This window comes from Scyliorhinus torazame, chromosome 6, assembly GCF_047496885.1.
Source record: "Scyliorhinus torazame isolate Kashiwa2021f chromosome 6, sScyTor2.1, whole genome shotgun sequence".
NCBI classification, from domain to species: Eukaryota; Metazoa; Chordata; class Chondrichthyes; order Carcharhiniformes; family Scyliorhinidae; genus Scyliorhinus; species Scyliorhinus torazame.
This window is the reverse complement of record NC_092712.1, coordinates 316690549-316712112: the sequence shown is the minus strand read 5'-3', so window position 1 is coordinate 316712112 and position 21564 is coordinate 316690549. Positions and strand designations below refer to the sequence as shown.

The following is a 21564-nucleotide window of genomic DNA, read 5'->3' as shown; positions in this document are numbered from 1 at the left end:
TTTAGCTTGTAGTGTTTTATGTTGCATATTGAAGTAATACTTGTGTGGAAATAAACTATCCTTGAACTTGAACTAACTAACTGGTTGTTGGGTCTTTGATCAATATCCGGCTAAACCTTGTTGTAGTATCATTTGATACCTGGCGACTCTGAAAAGCAATTTCATTAATAACTGGCATATTAGTATCCAGTTAAAAGGAGCAACAGTATTGGCGTCTCCGGTGCAAATTGGCAACACATGGTCATAGCTACCTTTAAACCAGCCAATAAAGGTGATTAGTCCGATATCAGAGGGGAAGGGGAGAGGGGGCACAAAGCGGATGTAATTCATACAGAATCCACCCAATCAGCTGAACGTTACCCCAAATTCATATCTACTGGGACTGCGAAGAATGGGGTTCGATCCCTGTGTACTTTGGGACTCAGAAGTGTGAATGCTACCACTCAGATAAAGGTTCCCACAGTATTCGTTAATGGGATAACCTTGCTTTTAAGGATCAGAATGAAGGCTGTGGCCTGATCGGTCTAAAGCACCTTTGATTTGGCTCAGTTTTCCGGTATGGACCTTTGCGCAGCATAATCTTCCGAAATGCCTCGGTCGTTTACTTATGCATCAGCCCCCAGTCCAAATGTACAACTAAGTCACTTGTGAGGTTTCTAAGAATTAAACAAAAGGACAAAGATAGTAAAACGTCAAAAGAGAAATCCTCTTACATTTTTCCAACGCGTCCATGGCAGCTCCCATTTCCGCTTGCTGAATGCTGTTGGAGAGAGAAAACAATAATTAGACTGCCACACTGAAGCATTGATCAGGAACCAGGTCGCGCATTACCGCAAGACAGTCTCGCAAACAGAACAGCCTTTTCTTGGCCTCTCCCACGAGGGAATGTGGGTTGGGGAGGGGGGTGAATGGTGGCTGGGGTTTCATCATCTTCTGGTTGCGGGGGCGGGCAATAAAATGGATGCTCTTTGGTGTATAGCTAATGCTCAGGTCCATTAATAAAAACGCATGGAACTAATCTTTTCTCAAGTAGCGTCTCAAGTGAAATAAACTGCAAACAGTTCAGTCAGGCTGTTAGCGTTCCACCACGGCTGGGCAGTTAGGGTTTAATCATGCTGATCTGACTGTACAAAACACTGTAATACAAAACGGTTATAAAGGTTCGGACACTGCATCACTTGCAGCCGCAAATATAGTCATTAGAGATGGTGCAAGGAAGGAACATCACAATAACTAAATCAAATCAAATCACCTTCAGTGCATCATTTTCTTTTTATAAAATGCTACTGGATCTCATTACAAAAATAAAAAGTCTCAACATCTACAACTTGCATTTGTATCGCACCTTTAACATATTAAAACGTCCCAAGCTAACGTACAGGAGCCTTATAATTATAAAAATCTTTATTAGTGTCACAAGTAGACTGACTTAACACTGCAATGAAGTTACTGTGAAAATCCCCTAGTCGCCACACTCCGGCGCCTGTTCGGGTACACTGAGGGAGAATTCAGAATGTCCAATTCACCTAACAACACGTCTTTCAGGACTTGTGGGAGGAAACCGGAGCACCCGGGGGAAACCCACGCAGACACGGGGAGAACGTGCAGACCCCGCACAGACAGTGACCCAAGCCGGGAATCGAACCTGGGACCCTGGCGCTGTGAAGCAACAATGCTATTACTGTGCCGTTATAAATCAGAATTCGTCAGAGGGCCACCTTAAGAGGCACAGGTGGACCAAAAGCTGAAGAGGCAGAGCCCCTTTAAAGAGGGCAGAGGTGAGGAGATGGAGAGGTTAAGGGAGGGGATTCCACAGTTTTGGGCTGAGGAGATTGAAGGCAAACCCACAGTTCAGTCAATCTCAGCAGCTCATATCGCTTAGTCAGCCTGCTCGGAGGTTTGATGTCCAGGGTTGTCCAGAGAGCCAATTGCTTGACCAAGCTCTGTCCTCTGCCCCTGAAATCCCGCTAGGTCCTTCCATCTCACGCTGCAACAGGACAACAACCCAAAACACCAGAGAAATGCCGCATTTTACCCCAATTCTCTGAGATTTCGGCCGCTGTGCTCGCCAACAGAGTCCCCTCCTGATTCTCCACAAACCTAACATTCACTCAAACTTCAGTTTGAGCAATTGCTTTAGCCTCATCAAGCTTTCAGTTATAACCCTTCACATGAGAGTCGTTTCAGCTTGCTTGCTTTGGTATCCAGTCTTCCCAATCCAAGACACCTTCGGGCAAAAGCAGAGCAAGAATCCCCTCCAGGGCAGCCTATCGTTCCCCATTGCTTTCTCCTTGGCAACAATTTGGCCAATCAGAGTCGACTTGCGAACCAATCAGCGCCCTATTCTGCTGCGGTAGGAATCGTGATTGTTTGAAATTTGATATTCTTGTGTTTGTCCTGGTGAGTGGAGGATGAAACGCTTCAGCAACAGGTCTCTCTTTTCAGAAGATTCAAGTTCCTCTTATATTAATCAAGAGAGGTACTTAACGCCAATCTCGGAAAATCAATTCTTGACGCACAATTGTGAATCGCCCTACTTTCTCCGAGTGTTAAATTGTGGTCAACTTTGTGCTGTTCGAACACGTGTTTAGTAGGATTTTATTTTTGACCGATTTCCTACCTGGAGTTCAAGGGGACAGAGTGAACCTGACTGAAAGAGAATACTTTCATTCCAAGAGTGGATTGGATGGGGCTTTGGTGAGACCATACCCGGAGTATTGGGTACAGATTTGGTCTTGGTATCTAAGGAAGGGTATACTGGCACTTGGGGGGCGGTACAGCAAAAGGTCCACTAGACTCGATTCAGGGATCGGGGGCTGTCCGATGGTAAGAGGTTGGGTAAATTGGGCTCATGCTCTCAGGTGTTTAGAAGAATGAGAGGTGATCTCATTGACCCAAGCAAGGTTCTGACGGGGTTTTACAGGTTGTTTTCCCTGCCTAGGGAACCCAAAACACAGGACAGTTTCAGGGTAAGGCGTTGATCGTTTTCAGATTGAGGCAAGCAGATATTTCCTCATGCACAGGCTGTGAATCTTCTCTACCACAGAGGGATGTGGATGTTCCATTGTCGAGAATTCCTACAGTGCAGAAGGAGGGCATTTGGCGAACCAAGTCTGCATCGACCCACCGATAGAGCACTCTACCTAGGCCCAGTCCTCCACCCTATCCCCGTAACCCCGCGCATTGATCATGGCCAATCCACCTCACCTGCACATCTTTGGAGTCTGGGTGAAACCGGAGCACCCGGAGGAAACCCACGCAGGCAAAGGGAGAACATGCAGGCTCCACGTAGGGTCACCACAGGCCGGAATCGAACCCTGTCCCTGCCGCTGTGAGGCAGCACTGCTAACCACTGTGCCATCGTGCCGCCCTGAGGCAGGACCTTGCAAACCCACAACCACTACAATCAAGAAGGACGTGGGCAGCAGATACATGGGAACACCACCACCTGGAGCTTCTCCTCCAACCCACTCGCTATTCTAACTTGGAAATATATCGCAGTTCCTTTACTGTCACTGGGTCAAAATCCTGCCCTCCCTAACAGCGCTGTGTGCACCTACACTACACGGACTGCAGCGGCTCAAGAAGGCAGTTCACCACCACCTTTCCAAGGGCAGTTAGGGATGGGCAAAAAATGCTGGTCTAGCCAGTGATGCTCGCATCTCAAGAATGAATACCAAAAAAATGACTTGGAAAGAACCGAAGGTCTGGTAGCTACATTTGCTGATGGCACAAAGATGGGTAGGGAAGTAAGTTGTGAAGAGGACAATAAGGAGCTCCAAAGGGATGTGGGCTGGTTAAGTGAGTGGGCAAAGGTCAAACAAATGGAGCGGAATGTGGGGAAGTGTGAAATTGTCCACTTTGGCGAGAAGAATAAAGAAGGAGCACATTAACTAAATGAAGAGAGATTGCAGAGCTCTGAGATGCAGAGGGATCTGGGTGGCCCGGTGCATGAATCACAAAGGGCTAGCATGTCGGTGCAACAAGTAATTAGGAAAGCTGATAGAATGTCACTGTTTATTGGGAGGGGAGTAGAGTACAAAAGTATGGAGCTTGTGCTTCAGTTATACAGGGCATTGTTGAGGCTACATCTGGAGTACTGTGTCCAGTATCTAGCTCCTTATTGAACGCTAAATATAAATGCGTTAGAAACAGTTCGGAAAAGGTTTGTCGGGACTAATACCAGGAATCGGCACATTGTCTTATGAGGAAAAGTTGAGCTGGTTAAGGCTTCTGTCCACTGGAGTTTTAAAAAGTGAGATGCAACTTGTTGGACTCATGCAAGATCCTGAGAGCTCTTGACAGGGTGAACGTGGAGAGGTTTTCCCTCTTTTGGGAGAACCTGTAACTAGGGGGTCAGTATTTAAAAATAAGGAGTCACCCATTTAAGACAGAGGTGAATTTGTTTCTCCGAGTGTCTTTGTAACTCCTCCTCAAAAGGCAGAGGGGATGGCGAGACTTTGGCTATTTTAAAGGCAGAGATAGATAGATTCTTGGTAAACAAGGGGGTGAAAGGTCATCGGCGGTGGACAGGTCATAATCAAATTATCCAATGATCTTATCGATTGGCGGAGCAGACTCGAGGGACCGAGTGGCCTGCTCCTGTTCCTAAACTGCATTGTAAGCAGCGAAAAAGTTCACTTCAATATTCACCCTGTGGAAGGTGGGTGAGGCTTAATCTCATTTTGAGCTTCATGAGGGAAAGGAAGCTGGGAGACTGCCTCGTTTGAAGAGTGGAAAGATCTACAGTGGTCCTCACAGAGTCCCTTGTCAAAATAAAGCAATCAGCATATTAGCTTGTAAGTACTGAGAAGGCGAACAGAACAAGGGACTGATGTATCTACGGTTAAGGAAGTATTAAATGAAACTTTCACCTCTGACAACAGCTAGAGCTGGGGAGAATTATCGGAGCTTCCAGAGGACTGTGGCATTGCTATGGGTGGTCGCTACAGAAGTAAACAACTCAAAGATGTTATAACGTATAAGAGAATTCTTAGGGGCGAACAATAAGTAAAACAGCATACGCACTTAGACATGACTTAGTGCATGTTTTGTTTAAGTCTTTTAAATCCAGTAAAGTTGTTGCTGTTTAAAACCGTGAAATGTTATAGCACAGTTCTATTGGTTAAAAAGCTGTTTAGATGTTAATGGTCCCAAACAGGATTGTAACAGCAGACACTACCTTTCTCATGCTCATCGACTTAGAGGTGTCCAAAACATTAAATAGTCTAATCCAATAACAAAAATCATTCCATACGAATGCAAAATACTGCGGATGCTGGAAATCTATAATAAAGATCGAAAATGCCTAAAATACTCGTCAGGTCAGGTAGCATCTGTGGTGGGAGAAACAGAGTTACCGTTTAAAGTCAGTGACTACCTTTCATCCGAACCTTCCCAGAAGGCCACAGGCCTCAAAATATTGGGTGGGAATTTTCAGCCGCATCTGCCCCGAATCCGGAAATTCCCGCCCAAGGTCAATACACGTTTAAATGGTCCGCCAAATTTTTCATCCCGCCCGTGGCGATTCCCACGGTGGGCGGAACGGGAGGATTTAATGGATGGCACGGTAGCACAGTGGTTAGCACTATTGCTTCACTGCGCCAGGTTCGATTCCCAGCTTGGGGTCACGGTCTGTGCGGACTCTGCACGTTCTGCCCGTGTCTGAGTGGGTTTCCTCCGGGGGCTCCGGTTTCTTCCCACAAGTCCCGAAAGACGTGCTTGTTAGGTGAATTGGACATTCTGAATTCTCCCTCAGTGTACCCGAACAGGCGCCGGAATGTGGCGACTAGGGGCTTTTCACAGTAACTTCATTGCAGCGTTAATGTAAGCCTACTTGTGACAATAAAGATCATTATTAACTCTGTTTTTCCTCTCTCCACAGATGCTACCTGGCCTGTGGAGTATTCAGAACGTTAAATTCCGTCCTGTGTCACGCTGGTGAGGTGTTTCAATGAGATGATGACTGGAGCAGAGCTGCAGCACAGTACAGAGGAGGGACAGTAATACCCGCGTCAGGAAAATCCCGAGTGCAGTCGGACCTCAATTTCTGTGTCATTCAGTACAGTCTGTACACCAGAGCAACAACAAATTTTACATCACGCACCTCATATCCGTCATGCACAAACTACCCCCCGTTGTCCCTTGTAGATGGAAATATAATTGGTGGATCCAGCACCATTTGTTGAAATGGAGTTGCAGGAGTGTGGGGGTTCTGTGATCCACTCATTATCCCCCCCCCCCCACCCCCCACAATGTTAATGTGTAGCCTATTGAACCAAAATACAATGCAGACCTCATTTCCCTTCTCTGAGGCAGGCAGTGATTCTCACCAGGAATTGGCAAGGCAGCAAACTCAAATGCCTTTGAGCTCTTTAATTATGTTCTTTACAGAATAAGCTAAACTACCAGATCTTAATTCACCTACGAAAATGAGCACCTACCATTAAGAGACAACCTTTATTGCTTATACTTGTATTACATTTCAATCACAGCTCCCACAGGTAACAAACAGAGACGGCAAACTAATCTCTCAGTTAGCTCTGCCTCCTCCAATTCCCCTCACCATTAATTTAGCCTGTGAGCTAAACCTGAACAGCACTGCGGCTAATTTCACTGTGGATGGGAGTATCATTACTATAATTGAAATTCAGTTATTACATTTCCGAGCAATGGTTCCGCAGGTAGAGAGGTGTACTGCAATGATACTTAATCAGTTCCTCCACACTGAACAAATGTCACAGGAGTTATGGGATGGTTGCACAACATATCAAAATGAATTCAGACTTTTCTTTTAAACGAAAAAAGAGAGGAATGATGACAAACTTCAATTTATTATACAAAAGCGAATTACTGCGGAGGCTTGAAATCTGCGCTACCTTCCCACAGCTCAATGCCCCAAACACTCCTTTCGGATAATGTATGAGTTACTGGGACTTCTTTCCGTTTGGGCGACTGTATTTTGCTGCTCACAGGGGAGCGCAAACAGGGGGGAGTGACAGCTTTGCTGAACACTCTTCGCTCGGTTCGCAAGCACGACCACCAGTCGTTATAATTATTCACACCACGCCCACTCGGTCCTTGGCTTTCTGCAGTGTCCTGATGAAGGCCAAATGTGAGTTTGAGGAACAACACCTCATCTTTTGATTCGGTACTTTACTGCCTTCAGTGGCACGGTAGCACAGTGGTTAGCACTGTTGCTTCACAGCACTAGGGTGCCGGGTTCGATTCCTGGCTTGGGTTCACAGTCTGTGCGGAGTCTGCACATTCTCCCCGTGTCTGCGTGGGTTTCCTCCGGGTGCTCCGGTTTCCTCCCACAAGTCCCGAAAGACGTGTTTGTTAGATGAATTGGACATTCTGAATTCTCCCTCGGTGTACCCGAACAGGCGCCGGAATGTGGCAACTAGGGGATTTTCACAGTAACTTCATTGCAGTGTTAATGTAAGCCGTCTTGTGACACTAATAAAGATTATTATTGTTGGCAGTCTCATATCATACTCTCCGCCATCATTTTATCTCGGCTGGCACCTCTTCCTGGCGAGAGGTTGGGCAGGACAGGCGTGTTTCCACTGGCGTGTAGAACAGTGAAATGAAAATCGCTTATTGTCACAAGTAGGCTTCAATGAAGTTACTGTGAAAAGCCCCTAGTCGCCACATTCCGGCGCCCGCTCGGGGAGGCTGGTACGGGAATTGAACCGTGCTGCTGGCCTGCCTTAAAAGCCAGCGATTTAGCCCAGTGTGCTAAACCAGCCCCCAAGTGAGGGGTGACTTGATTGAAGTCCACAAGATCCTGAACGGTCTTGACAAAGAGGATGTAGAAAGGATGTTACCCCGTTTGGAGAGTCCAGAATTAGGAGGTGGGGGGCGCATGGTTTGAAAATTAGGGGATCGCCCTGAAGGAGTGTGGTGAGACAACATTTATGTCTCCCTGCCTCAGAAGGCAGTGGAGGCAGAGGTAGCTGAATACTGATAAGGCGGAGGTAGGTAGATTCTTGGTCGGCAAGGGAAACAAAGGTTATCCGGGTGACTGGGGTAGATGGGAATGTGGAATTCGCAACACAAATACATCAGCCATGATCTTATTGAGCGTGGAGCAGGACGACTCCAGCTCTTGTTTGATATATTTGTATGCCTTTTCTATTTACACCTTCCTGGACCAATCTTTTTTTTTTTACTTGTCTTATTGCCATCTCCTTTTGCTCTGCACCACCATGTCTTTTATTATTTGATCTCTGCCATCTCGCACCCGATTGCTCTTCCCACTCCACTCCCGCCCCATCCTCTCTACTTGCTTTTAACCTGATACTCCAAATGTGTAAAGGTCCGTTGCGACTGTTTCCGTAACCTCAAGTAAACTCCAGTCAACTTCCCCTCTCGTGTCTCCTGGATCTTTATACTGGTGATGACCTTAAAAAAAAAAAATCTGTGATTCTGGACGTCGTGGCTGCCCCGGGACACTCCCGTACAGGAACGAGGCCGGAGGAGTTTCAAAAGTGCGGCTTTTTGGGAAATTAGAGGCCTTTGACCCAGACGTAGATGATTGCGTCCAATATACCGAGCGAACGTGGTATTTCCTTCAGGCGAACGGTATCAGCAGAGAGGACGGGTGGAAGGTAATCCTCGCGATCGCCTGTGGGGCCTCAACCTTTGGAATAATCAAGAGCCTCACCTAACCGGCAGTCCCGGAGTCGAAATCCTTCAATGAACTCGTGGAGTTAATGACAAATAGCTCTGACCCAAAACATTCAGTGAAAATTCAAAGGCCTCGGTTTAACACAGCTGTACAGACTCCCGGGGACTCGGTGACAAAATTCCTGACACGAGTCAGAAAGCTGGTTGAACACTGAGAGTTTGGTCCATGTCTAAGGGACTGTTTGGTGTGCCGGATCAACAACGTGGTAACCCAGAGGAAGTTATTGGCAGATCCAACCCTGGGCCTGAAAAGAGGCATTGAACTGATCGTATCTCGCCGAGAAGGGGGCCCAGGAACTCCAGGGTTTTGTTGATTACAGCGTCCATAGTGTTGGACTGCCCCCGTACAAGGGTACAGCGCCCTCCAAGGACAGTACTGGCGTGACCCGATCGCCACCAAAGCAACAACCAAGTATACCGCATTGAGTCCGGACTCAATGGCCAAGGATCACCACTGACCAACAGGACACCTCCTTGGAGGACAAAGTGGAGTTCCTGCGGCATTGCAGCACTTGCAGTCACAGAATACGCGGCAGGCAGAATCGACAGAGAACGCGCTGCCCTGGCCAGGCAACAAAGTTGCCCCAAGCCTGGGCCTTGCAGTGGCCCAAAGAGAGGAGGACGTCCTGATGAAGCTGAATAGCATCACAGCCACATAGGTAACACCGATTCAGATAGGGCTCCAAGTTATTGGTCGTCCCCTGATCATGAAGATTGACACGAGAACTGCCATCTCCATCAATCGGTCAACAAACCTTCTGTCGGCCCCGCATGAGCATCCTGCCCTTGGGCTTGTGGGATGCCAAGGCCCGGCTGGCACCGTACACCGGAGTGTCGTTGAACATCATAAGTACCACCGTGACCCCAGCCACTCACGGACATCAGGCAGTACGGCTTCCGCTGATAGTGCCACAAGAGCCGGGACACAACCTGTTGGACCTGGATTATCTGCAGACACTTCGCCCGCACTGGCAGCATATCTTCTGGATGGGCACAGGGCGGTCAGTACGAGGATCTCGGGAAATATCCGGAGGTTTTCTAGGAAGGCCTCGGAAATAAAAAAGGAACCAGGGTGAAAATCGACCTCAACCCAGAGGCCCAGCCTAAATACTTCAGGGCATGATAGAGCAAGGACAGGAATGGTTGTTGTACTGGGGTTTAGATATTTCAGTAAGCTCATGGAAGGTGGTAAAAGAGGGGGAGGGGTAGCATTGTTAGTCAAGGACAGTATTACGGCGGCAGAAAGGACGTTTGATGAGGACTCATCTACTGAGGTAGTATGGGCTGAGGTTAGAAACAGGAAAGGAGAGGTCACGCTGTTAGGGGTTTTCTATAGACCTCCGAAAAGTTCCAGAGATGTAGAGGAAAGGATTGCAAAGGTGATTCTGGATAGGAGCGAAAGCAACAGGGTAGTTGTTATGGGGGACTTTAACTTTCCAAATATTGACTGGAAACGCTATAGTTCGAGGACTTTAGATGGGTCCGTTTTTGTCCAATGTGTGCAGGAGGGTTTCCTGACACAGTATGTAGATAGGCCAATGAGAGGCGAGGCCATTTTGGATTTGGTACTGGGGAATGAACCAGGACAGGTGTTAGATTTGGAGGTAGGTGAGCACTTTGGTGATAGTGACCACAATTTGATTAAGTTTACTTTAGTGATGGAAAGGGATAGGTATATACCGCAGGGCAAGACTTATATCTGGGGGAAAGGCAATTATGATGCGATGAGGCAAGACTTAGGATGCATCGGATGGAGAGGAAAACTGCAGGGGATGGGTACAATGGAAATGTGGAGCTTGTTCAAGGAACAGCTACTGCGTGTCCTTGATAAGTATGTACCTGTCAGGCAGGGAGGAAGTGGTCGAGTAAGGGAACCATGGTTTACTAAAGCAGTCAAAACACTTGTCAAGAGGAAGAAGGAGGCTTATGTAAAGATGAGACATGAAGGTTCAGTTAGGGCGCTCGAGAGTTACAAGTTCGCTAGGAAGGACCTAAAGAGAGAGCTAAGAAGAGCCAGGAGGGGAAATGAGAAGTCTTTGGCAGGTAGGATCAAGGATAACCCTAAAGCTTTCTATAAATATGTCAGGAATAAAAGAATGACTCGGGTAAGAGTAGGGCCAGTCAAGGACAGTAGCGTGGAGTCCGAGGAGATAGGAGGTGCTAAATGAATATTTTTCATCAGCATTCACACAGGAAAAAGACAATGTTGTTGAGGAGAATACTGAGATTCAGGCTACTAGACTAGAAGGGCTTGAGGTTCATAAGGAGGAGGTGTTAGCAATTCTGGAAAGTGTGAAAATAGATAAGTCCCCTGGGCCGGATGGGATTTATCCTAGGATTCTCTGGGAAGCTAGGGAGGAGATTGCTGAGCCTTTGGCCTTGATCTTTAAGTCATCTTTGTCGACAGGAATAGTGCCAGATGACTGGAGGATAGCAAATGTTGTCCCCTTGTTCAAGAAGGGAAGTAGAGACAACCCCGGTAACTATAGACCAGTGAGCCTTACTTCTGTTGTGGGTAAAATATTGAAAGGTTCATAAGTGATAGGATGTATAATCATCTGGAAAGGAATAATTTGATTAGAGATAGTCAACACGGGTTGTGAAGGGAAGGTCTTGCCTCACAAACCTTATTGAGTTCTTTGAGAAGGTGACCAAACAGGTGGATGAGGGTCAAGCAGTTGATGTGGTGTATATTGATTTCAGTAAAGCGTTTGATAAGGTTCCCCACAGTAGGCTACTGCAGAAAATACGGAGGCATGGGATTCAGGGTGATTTAGCAGTTTGGATCAGAAATTAGCTAGCTGGAAGAAGACAAAGAGTGGTGGTTAATGGGAAATGTTCAGACTGGAGTCCAGTTACTAGTGGTGTACCACAAGGATCTGTTTTGGGGCCACTGCTGTTTGTCATTTTTAGAAATGACCTGGAGGAGGGCGTAGAAGGATGGGTGAGTAAATTTGCAGATGACACTAAAGTCGGTGGAGTTGTGGACAGTGCGGAAGGATGTTACAAATTACAGAGGGACATAGATAAGCTGCAGCGCTGGGCTGAGAGGTGGCAAATGGAGTTTAATGCAGAAAAGTGTGAGGTGATGCATTTTGGAAGGAATAACAGGAAGACAGAGTACTGGGCTAATGGTAAGATTCTTGGCAGTGTGGATGAGCAGAGAGATCTCGGTGTCCATGTACATAGATCCCTGAAAGTTGCCACCCAGGTTGAGATGGTTGTTAAGAAGGCGTATGGTGTGTTAGCTTTTATTGGTAGAGGGACTGAGTTTTGGAGTCATGAGGTCATGTTGCAGCTGTACAAAACTCTGGTGCGGCCGCATTTGGAGTATTGTGTGCAATTCTGGTCGCCGCATTATAGGAAGGATGTGGAAGCATTGGAAAGGGTGCAGAGGAGATTTACCAGAATGTTGCCTGGTATGGAGGGAAGATCTTATGAGGAAAGGCTGAGGGACTTGAGGCTGTTTTCGTTAGAGAGAAGAAGGTTAAGAGGTGACTTAATTGAGGCATACAAGATGATCAGAGGATTGGATAGGGTGGACAGTGAGAGCCATTTTCCTCGGATGGTGATGTCTAGCACGAGGGGACATAGCTTTAAATTGAGGGGTGATAGATATAGGACAGATGTCAGAGGTAGGTTCTTTACTCAGAGAGTAGGAAGGGCGTGGAATGCCCTGCCTGCAACAGTAGTGGACTCGCCAACACCAAGGGCATTCAAATGGTCATTGGATAGACATATGGACAATAAGGGAATAGTGTAGATGGGCTTTAGAGTGGTTTCACAGGTCGGCGCAACATCAAGGGCCGAAGGGCCTGTACTGCGCTGTAATGTTCCATGTTCGGCCTCTTATGCCCTACTGGCGAAGGTAGAAACCGAATTGTGGCCTTTGGAAAGCTTGGATACCATACGCCCGGTTTGATTCAAAGAATGGGCAGCACCAGTGGTCCCGGTGTTGAAACCAGATAAGCCAGTCTGCCTTTGCGGCGACTACAAGTTGTCAATGAATGGGGCCTGTCGCTGGACTGGTATCCCATATCGCGTGTGGACTGGTATCCCACACCGCGTGTGGACTGGTATCCCACACCGCGTGTGGACTGGTATCCCATACGGCGTGTGTGGAAGACCTGGACAGGGCGCACTTAGTCACGAAGCTCAGCATGAGCCGTGCACATCTCCAACTGGAGCGTGACGCAGCATCGAGGAAGTGCGTTACCATCTATACGCACAGGGGTTTGTATGAATACCCTCGGCTCCCCTTCGAGGTCTCTTCCGCATTAACAATCTTTCTGAGCGTAAAGGAAGGTATCCTCCAGGGACTGTCCAGACTAAGAGAATACCTGGGCAATGAGCTTATTTCAGGAGTCACCGAGAAGGAACTTCTGGACAATTTGAAAGAGGTTCTTCATCGGTTCTCCAAAGCGATTGTCCGCCTGTAGAGAGATAAATGTGTATTCCAGGCGAAGGTGGATATCTCCCTGGGATACCGCGTGGATAAGGATGGCTTGGACCAGGTAGAGGAAAAGGTCCAGGCCACAAAGGGAGCCCCGACACCTGAAAACACAACTGAACAGAGGTCGTTTTTGGGGCTTGTGAACGACGTGGGAAGTTTATCGCTAACGTGCCACTCGATTGGCACCCCTGTCTGCACTGCTGCAAAACAGCCAAAAATGGACATGGGCAGCACCACAAGAGGAACATTTGCCGAAGTAACGAGGCGGTTACTGTCCTCCCAGCTGTGCCTCCCCGTCTGGCATTGGAGCAATGTTGCCCCACCAGTGGACGATAGCACGGAATGTCCAATCACATATCCACCCATGACCCTGGCCGATGCAGAGAGTCACTACACCCAAATAGAGAAAGGATTGGCCGTGACATAGACGGTGAAAACCTTCGTCAACGGGCACCATTCTATTGCTATCACTGACCATGAGCGCCTCCTGGGCCTCTTAAAGGAGAACAAGGGGGTTGGCCCGAAAGCCTCGGCCCAGAGCCAACTCTCAGCTTTGCTATTAGTGACATACAAATCTACCTTTGAGCATCACCCGGGAGTACAGATAGCAAACACTGACGACCTCAGTTGACCCCCACTGCCTGCGAGTCCCCTCTCTCCACCAGTCGTGGCGTCTCTAAACATTATGGACACCCTGCCCGTGACAGTCGTGCAGATCTGCATGTGGAATCGGAGGGAATCCGCAATGGGGAAGCTCCGCCACATCGCCCTGCACGGCGGGTTACGAGGAAGCCCCCAGGAGGAGCTGCAGCCCTCCCTCACAAAGCACCAGGAGCTCACCGTGGGGGATGGCATCCTCCTGTGGGGAGCCGGTGTGGTCGTACTGCGGCCGGATCGATACACGGTTCTGCAGGATCTACATAATGGACACCCTGGGATCTCGAAGATGAAGGTGCTGATGAGGAGCTAAGTGTGGTGGCCTGGTATGGGCGGTGACATCGAGCGCCCGGTAAAACATGCCAGGAACACCCGAAGCTCCCTCCCTCGGCCTCACTCAACACCTGGGAGTGCTCAGAGCACCTTTGGGTGCATTTGCCCGCCAACTTCACTGGGCTGTTCATGGGTTGATGTTTCTGACTTGATACACACCCCCTGAACCAGCCCCACTGCTGGCAGAGACACAGCCACATGTGACACCGCGAAGAAGGCCACCTCAGTGGAATACACGCATGAATACGGCCTCAACTGGGACCTTGGATTCATGTCGCATTACATTCACCCCCCACCATCTGGCCTGGGCTTGCGAAATCCAACCAACTGTCCTGGCTTGAGATAATTCACACCTCTTTAACCTGTGATTATCCCTCTCTCCAGTCCCACTGTCTGGACCTGGAAAGACTTAATTACCTGCAAAGATTCGCATTCAAAAGTTGGTTGGCTGGTGGCCAATGGATTGGCCAGGGACAGTATTCTGCCCAGCAAAAGACAGCGATCGTTTCCCGTCAGGTGGGGATTTTCGGAGAAAACCGAAGAGAAGCCACTGGACCCTGAAGGTGGAAGCGTCTCTCTCTCTCTGCTCTGCTGCCTACTGTCTGAAGGCAGAAGCTTCTAGACCCTGAGAGAAGAAGCTCGCTCTCTTGAATGCTGCCTGCCATTTCTGTGAGTCTTCAATGAAAACCATCACAAGCTGAAAGAAAAGATAACATCTATCTAAAAGCCTAGACTGAAGAAGAAACTAACTGGAGGACGTCCACCTGAAACAAAGACTCTCATCCATTTACTTTCATCATTACTTTACACCCCTCTTTCCCCTCTGTGTTTGTTTATCTGTGTATGCGTGTAGAGGGTGGGGTGAGTCATAAGTGTGGGTGGAGGGGGGTTAGAGATTAGATCGTAGTTAACCAGTTTCATTTGTTGCCTATTTAATTATAGTTACAGTTAACAACAAAAGTTTAATTGTGTTTGAATTTACAAACCTAGTGACTGTAATTATTGGGCGGCCGAAGGACTCGGATATTTTAAAATAAAAGTGTTGCGACTCCCGGTGAAGTGAAGCTGGAATTGAACGGGCACTGGCCCGGTCCAGGGCATCGTTACAAATGTGTTCCAGTTCCGATGAAAGGTCATCAACCTGAAATGTTAACTCTGATTCTCTCTCCTGACCAACTCAGTTTGCCCGGAATTCTCGTGGGAAAAGAAAGAAAATTCCCTGGCCTGCGGTCTTACAAGCCCCCATAGGTCCACTCCCCCCATCTGATCCATAAACCCCCTGAGCACCTTGGCCGCCGCCGGCCTCTTTCCAGTCCTTGATCTGGAGTGGTCCAGTGCTGGATCCAACACTGTATTGAAGTCCCCTCCCATTATCAGGCCTCCTACCTCCAGGTCCGGAATGCGCCCCAACATGCGCTTCATGAATCCAGCATCATCCCAGTTCGGGGCGTATACGTTTACCAACACCACCCACGTCCCTTGCAGCCTACCGCTCACCATTACATATCTCCCTCCATTATCCACTACGATAGTCTTGGCCCCAAGTGACACATGCTTTCCCACCAGAATTGCCACCCCTCTATTTTTCGCGTCCAGTCCCGAGTGAAATACCTGTCCTACCCATCCCCTTCTTAAGCCCATTCAGGCCCCTCACGTCCACGTTATCAGCCGGATTGGAGGGGCTCTCACACACCCTCCCACCTCCCCCTCCCCCCCCCCCCCCCGCCCCGCCGGCTAGCCATCTCCTTTTCTGGGCCAGACCCGTGTCCACGTCTCCCTCACCCTCCGGTCCCCCGGCTGGGGGACCTCCGTCCCGACCACCTCTTCTGTGTCCCATTCCCTTTCGGCCAGTGCAGCAGCAACCCTCCCCCCTATCCCCCCCCCCCCCCCGCTAGACCCCTGTCTAGCTGTTTTGCTCCCCCATATCACTCCCGTAAGTCAGCTGACACCTGCTGACCCCGGCTTCCCCCGCCATCCCATTGACCCTTGTGGGAGTCTCCCCATCAATATACGTTCCTTTGTTCCCCTACCCGCCTTTCTTCCCGCGCACGGGAAAAGAACCCCGCGCTTTCCACAGCCTGCCCCGCCCCCTCTGGCGCAGCTCCTGTCGCGGCCTTGTCTCTCTCCCACAGCCCATATAACATTCCCTGCGCGTGATTGACCCCCTATATACAACAACCATCGTACTTTAACCCTCAAACACCCCCCACCCTCACAAACCCTCAATTAGAGTCCAACTTTTCAGTTAGTATAAAGGTCCACGCCTCTTCGGGCGTTTCGAAGTAGTGGTGTTGGCCATTATGTGTAACCCACAGTCGCGCTGGCTGCAACATTCCAAATTTCACTCCTTTCCGATGCAGCACCGCTTTGGCCCGGTTGAAACCCGCTCTCCGCTTAGCAACCTCCGCGCTCCAGTCCGGGTATATTCTGATCTCCGCATTGTCCCACTTGCTGCTCTGCTCCTTCTTGGCCCATTTCAGGACCCTCTCTCTGTCCGTAAACCGGTGAAATCTCACCACCATCGCCCTTGGCGGCTCATTTGTCTTGGGCTTCCTCGCCAGCACTCGGTGCGCCCCTTCCAGCTCCAGCAATCCCGGGGGGGCCTCCGCGCCCATCAGCGCCCCGATCATTGTGCCCGCATATGCCGCGGCGTCAGCCCCCTCCACTCCTTCTGGGAGACCCAGGATCCTCAGATTATTCCTCCTCGACCTGTTCTCCAGGTCTTCGAGTCTTCCCGCCCACGTCTTGTGTAGCGCCTCGTGCCGCTCCACTTTCACCGCCAGGCCCAAAAGCTCGTCCTCATTCTCACTCACTTTGTCCTGGATCTCCTGGATCTTCACCTCGTGGGCTTTCTGAGTTGCCCCCAGTCCTTCAATTATTGCCAACATAGGCGCCCCCATCTCCTTACGCAGCTCCTCGAAGCAGCGCTTGATGAATTCCTGCATCTCCTTCTTTGTCCCCGGCCGCCGCCATTTTGCTTGTTTTCCCTCTCTTCTCCCGCTGCTCCAATGCCACTTTTTTGGTCGTTTCGCTGCGGGTCCGGTCCATACAAGTTAGTAGGGGACCTCTCGCCTCTCTTCCCCACGGGTTGGCTGTGAAAAAAGTTCCATTGGGGCTCTTCTATCGAGCCCGAAAGTCATTTTCGCGGGAGCTGCCGTATCGTACGGCTTAGCTCCGCATAGCCGCAACCAGAAGTGACCTTGCCCGGAATTCTCAGGTTAAAAAAACAAATGCTTTGCTGGCTCACTTGTGCCGTCGCAATCCAGCGGGTTCAGCCAGAACGCTCTCCAAGTCGGACCGTAATCCTGACAGCAAATTTAAGAGAGAAATCTCCACAAATAAAGAAAGATAATATCCTGCTGTTCAAATAGCAATGCTCCAACAATCAATAACTTGTGTCAAAGGAAAGGTTAAATCACACAGGAAATTGCATACACCCACAACGGTTAATTATTTTATGCTATTGCTGCACAATACCTCTGCTTCATTTCTGCCACACTGGTGATTACAGTCATTAGCTTTCAAATGGGTTATGAGAAAGGGTAATTAAACATTCAAATATTTCCACTTAAGATGTTCAATGTAGCTTGTGCACGTTCTGTACTGTTCAAATCTGCATGCAACAAAATGGATGTTTGTCGGGTTGTCTGGGCTGTTTGATATTAACAGTCATTTGGCCATACAGAACTAGAGTACTGCTGATAAAACGCTCATGCTGTGGAAGATTCTCATCTTTCACTCATCACGATAGACACAGGAATGCCAAATTTCAAAAGGAAACGACGGTTTATACTGCGTGTGGAAAGGGGGGCTGATTGGTCGAGGCGTTGCCATAGCAAATTCCCTGGGGAGCTAGTGTCCCCCATACTTTTGTCTATTCAGAAAAGGTGTAATGTCTGGACATATTCCTTTTGTGTTCAGGAGGTCATGTCCCTGCACATGAATATAGTCTCAGTGTGTAGCAAGTGTAAACTGAGTTACATTGTGAGCTCAACTGATAATCTTCAATTGGCTGGTGTAATTTTTACCACACTCGTACACGTTTTCAAATATTCCCTTTGAAATTTGGCATTGGAATCATCGAGTGGAGGAGGAGGCCATTCGACCCATCGAGTCAGCACCGACCCTCTGAAAGGATGCCCTACCTAGGCCCAATCCCCCGCCCTATCCCCGTAACTCCAACTAACCAATGGACATTAGGGGCAATTCAGCGTGGCCAATCCACCTAACCGGCACATCTTTGGACTGTGGGAGGAACCCGGAGCATCCGGAGGAAACCCACGCAGACACGGGGAGAAAGTGCAAACTCCACTCAGACAGTCACCCGAGGTCGGGATTGAACCCGGGTCCCTGGCGCTGTGAGGCAGCAGTGCTGACTGCTGTGCCAAAAACTTTAAAAATAATTAGTGATTCAGTATCTTTCCTGTACCCCTCGCCATTTTATGGTGCCTAGTTGGTTTTCATGGGAGAATCCAGATCTGTCTGGCATTGTTGTTTGTCCTGAGGAGTGCAGGCAAAAAGTGTCGACAGCATGTCTCGTTTCTCAGTAATACTCAGTTTAACATTCTTAAAGTCAAGATTAATTTGTATGGACGCTGTTTTATGATCGGCTACAGAATCGGGAATAATACCTGCACAGGGCAAGGAGGGGCTAATAGAGTAGAGTTATGGCTGATTCCGGTCTGGAAAATTAATGTTTCCAAGGAACAAAAGGAAGAATCAATGCCATCGCAGTAAAGGAGGTGAAAATGACGTTTACAACATCCCCATTAAGTCTGGCGATCGACTTGGGAACTTTGAAATTTGACAGCTGAGCTTGTTAAACCCAATCACCTGTGTAAAGTTGCGGCTGTGCCAGACGTTTTCCTCCAGGGGGTCTGGTAATTCTTGGCTAAATTTCATCTGGCAGAAACCATTCTAAATAATTTCAGGGCACAATTCACGAAACACATGCACAAAAATCAGCTCATATGTACAAAATGCCAGTTGACGATTTTAAAGTAGGTTCAATGCCAATTCTGTTAGTCTCCGGCGACTGTCCCTTTCTCCATCCCAGGTAAATCTACAACAATCTCTGTAACTTACAGGTTAACGCACATCACAGAACAACCTGCCAGTAATAAGTGCACTAAATTAGCTAATAGCTCATCGCAGGGTTAATATAAAATAGTTTGCAAAAGATAAGAGTGGTGCGACCCCATCTCCCAGAAAGCCAAACTTTTACTAACCAAAAGCTGCTAATTTTCCTTGCTCTGGACGACACGGACACTCTGGAATAAACTCAGTGGGTCTGGCAGGTTCCTGGCAGCATGACCCTTCTTCCAAGGAAAAGTCATACAAACGCAAAATGTTTCTCATGCCACAGTTGCTCGATGATGAATATTGGAATTTCAGAAATATATTGCATTATATGCACCTGGTGCAGTTTGTGCATATGTCCTTTGCAGTAGTGTTTTTAAAAAATCTGGTTTAAAAGACAGACAGACACTGTGGCCATAGAAGGGGTAATTAAAGCATCGTAAAAGTGAGATCATCCTTATATGTGAAAGGGCAAGCCTAATGGATTTTTGTTCGGATTTCCGGGGGGGGGGGGGGGAAGAGAATTAAACACATTCTGTTTAAACTTAAGTAAACAGGCCATGTGAATTGAGTGGAAATAGGATAATATATTTTACGGGAGGCGTTAGGTCTGTACCAGGTCTTCAGCAGTGAGTCAGTCAGTTTAGATGTGGTTGCGAACAGAACAGCAGCTTCTGGGAAAAAAAAGCCGCCGTTTGACAAGGCAAGAATCTGCGGGCCGTTTCCTGAAGGATTCCTCTCCAGGCAGTCTTTTGCAGGAATTCCTTATCCAGGGATTTGGTAACTACCTTGCTACCTATTTAAAAGTGGGTTTTGACCGGAGAGTGGTTTTGCTTGATTGGAGATAAAGAAGCAGTTAGAGGGTTTTATTTTATTGATCAGCATTATTTAACTGGTAATCGATATTAAAGTTAGATTAATAATGAAGTTTGTTTTAATATACCATGTCCCTATTTGTGCGTGCAGTCATACCTGACGCAAAGTATCCTTTCCTCACAGCTTTACAAATTAAATAAATATCGAAGCTTCTGTCAGGTACCCTAGCAAACGTTAGGGTCTGGTTCGGGATCATTTTAGCTGCCAGACCTGCTGAGTTTATCCAGCATTTTTGGCTTTTATTTCGGATCTCCAGTACCTGCAGCATATTGTTTTTAAGTGTTGCCTTCGGAGTGCTGGGAGGTGACAGCTGAGCCATCTCCAGCAATAAGACAGAATCAAACCATCACCCATTGACATTCAATGGCATTACCATCGCTGAGTCCCCCCACTATCAACACCCTGACGGTCGCCATTGACTTGAAACTGGACTAGCCATATGAATACTGTGGCTACGAGCAGGTCAGAGGCTAGGAATCCTGCGGCAAGTAACTCACCCCCTGACTCCCCAAAGCCTGTCCACCATTCACTCCAAGTTACTCATTGTGCTGTATATACTTGGAAACATATCGTCATTGCTTCACTGTCGCTGGGTCAAAATCCTGGAACTCCTTCCCTAACTGCACTGTGGATGTACCTACATCACATGGATTGCAGTGGTTTGAGGAGGCAGCTCATCATCACCTTCTCAAGGGTAATTAAGGATGGGCAATAAATGCCCATCCCATGAACAAATAAGAAAAATAGATACCACTTAACCTTTTGGATGCCAAGGGGCAATTTAGCACAGCCAATTCACCTAACCTGCACTTCTTTGGACTGTGGGAGGAAACCCACTCAGACACGGGGAGATCGTGCAGACTCCGCACAGACAGTGACCCGAGGCCGGAATTGAACCCGGGTCCCGAGAGCTGTGAGGCAGCAGTGCGAACCACTGTGCCACGGTGTCAATTCTATCCTTCATCAACTGGCTTTCTTGAATATAACCGGGCCCATTTGCCAGGCTGTACACCTCACCAGGAACAATCGCAAAAAATGGCTCTGGAAATAACACCGCAACATTCAGAAATACAATCCTACCTTGGACCTGTACCACAGCCAATCCTCTCTCCTTTGAAATAAACAGCCACAGTGTACGTCCTGGCATGGGATGGTCCCACTGTCTGAAGAATCCTGATAGATGAAAATGCACAATCTCAATAGTCACAGTCTGAAACAGGGTCAATACTTTGCATTCACATAAAATGTTTACTGGTGTCTCATGGTGCAGTTGTTCCGAATTAATCCTGCTGAAGTTGTCACTTCCACAGTGTGGGCAGACCAGGGTTTTCCATTCATTACAAACACTCAAAAGGGAAAAGATTTCTCACGTAATTAAATCCTCTCGCCACATGAATCTAACGCCGACGGATTTTAAACGGGGCAGGAATACAGAGCTTACGTTACCGGGTTAGTGATCTCGAGACCCGGGTTAA

General features: G+C 48.2%; 1 protein-coding gene across 3 annotated transcripts in view; it reads right to left on the bottom strand.

The window, feature by feature from the left end:
- Positions 1–21564, bottom strand: part of drosha (drosha ribonuclease III) — a 190389-nt gene that overhangs the window by 22370 nt on the left and 146455 nt on the right. For all 3 annotated transcript variants that reach the window (XR_011947910.1, XM_072510131.1, XM_072510132.1), the window contains exons 30-31: positions 21170–21262; positions 714–760 (exon numbers count right to left, since the gene is read on the bottom strand). Coding sequence is in view for 2 of the 3 variants with exons in the window: in XM_072510131.1 (XP_072366232.1) it covers positions 714–760; positions 21170–21262 (140 nt within the window). In the remaining variant the exon portion in view is untranslated. The remainder of the gene's footprint in view (positions 1–713; positions 761–21169; positions 21263–21564) is intronic.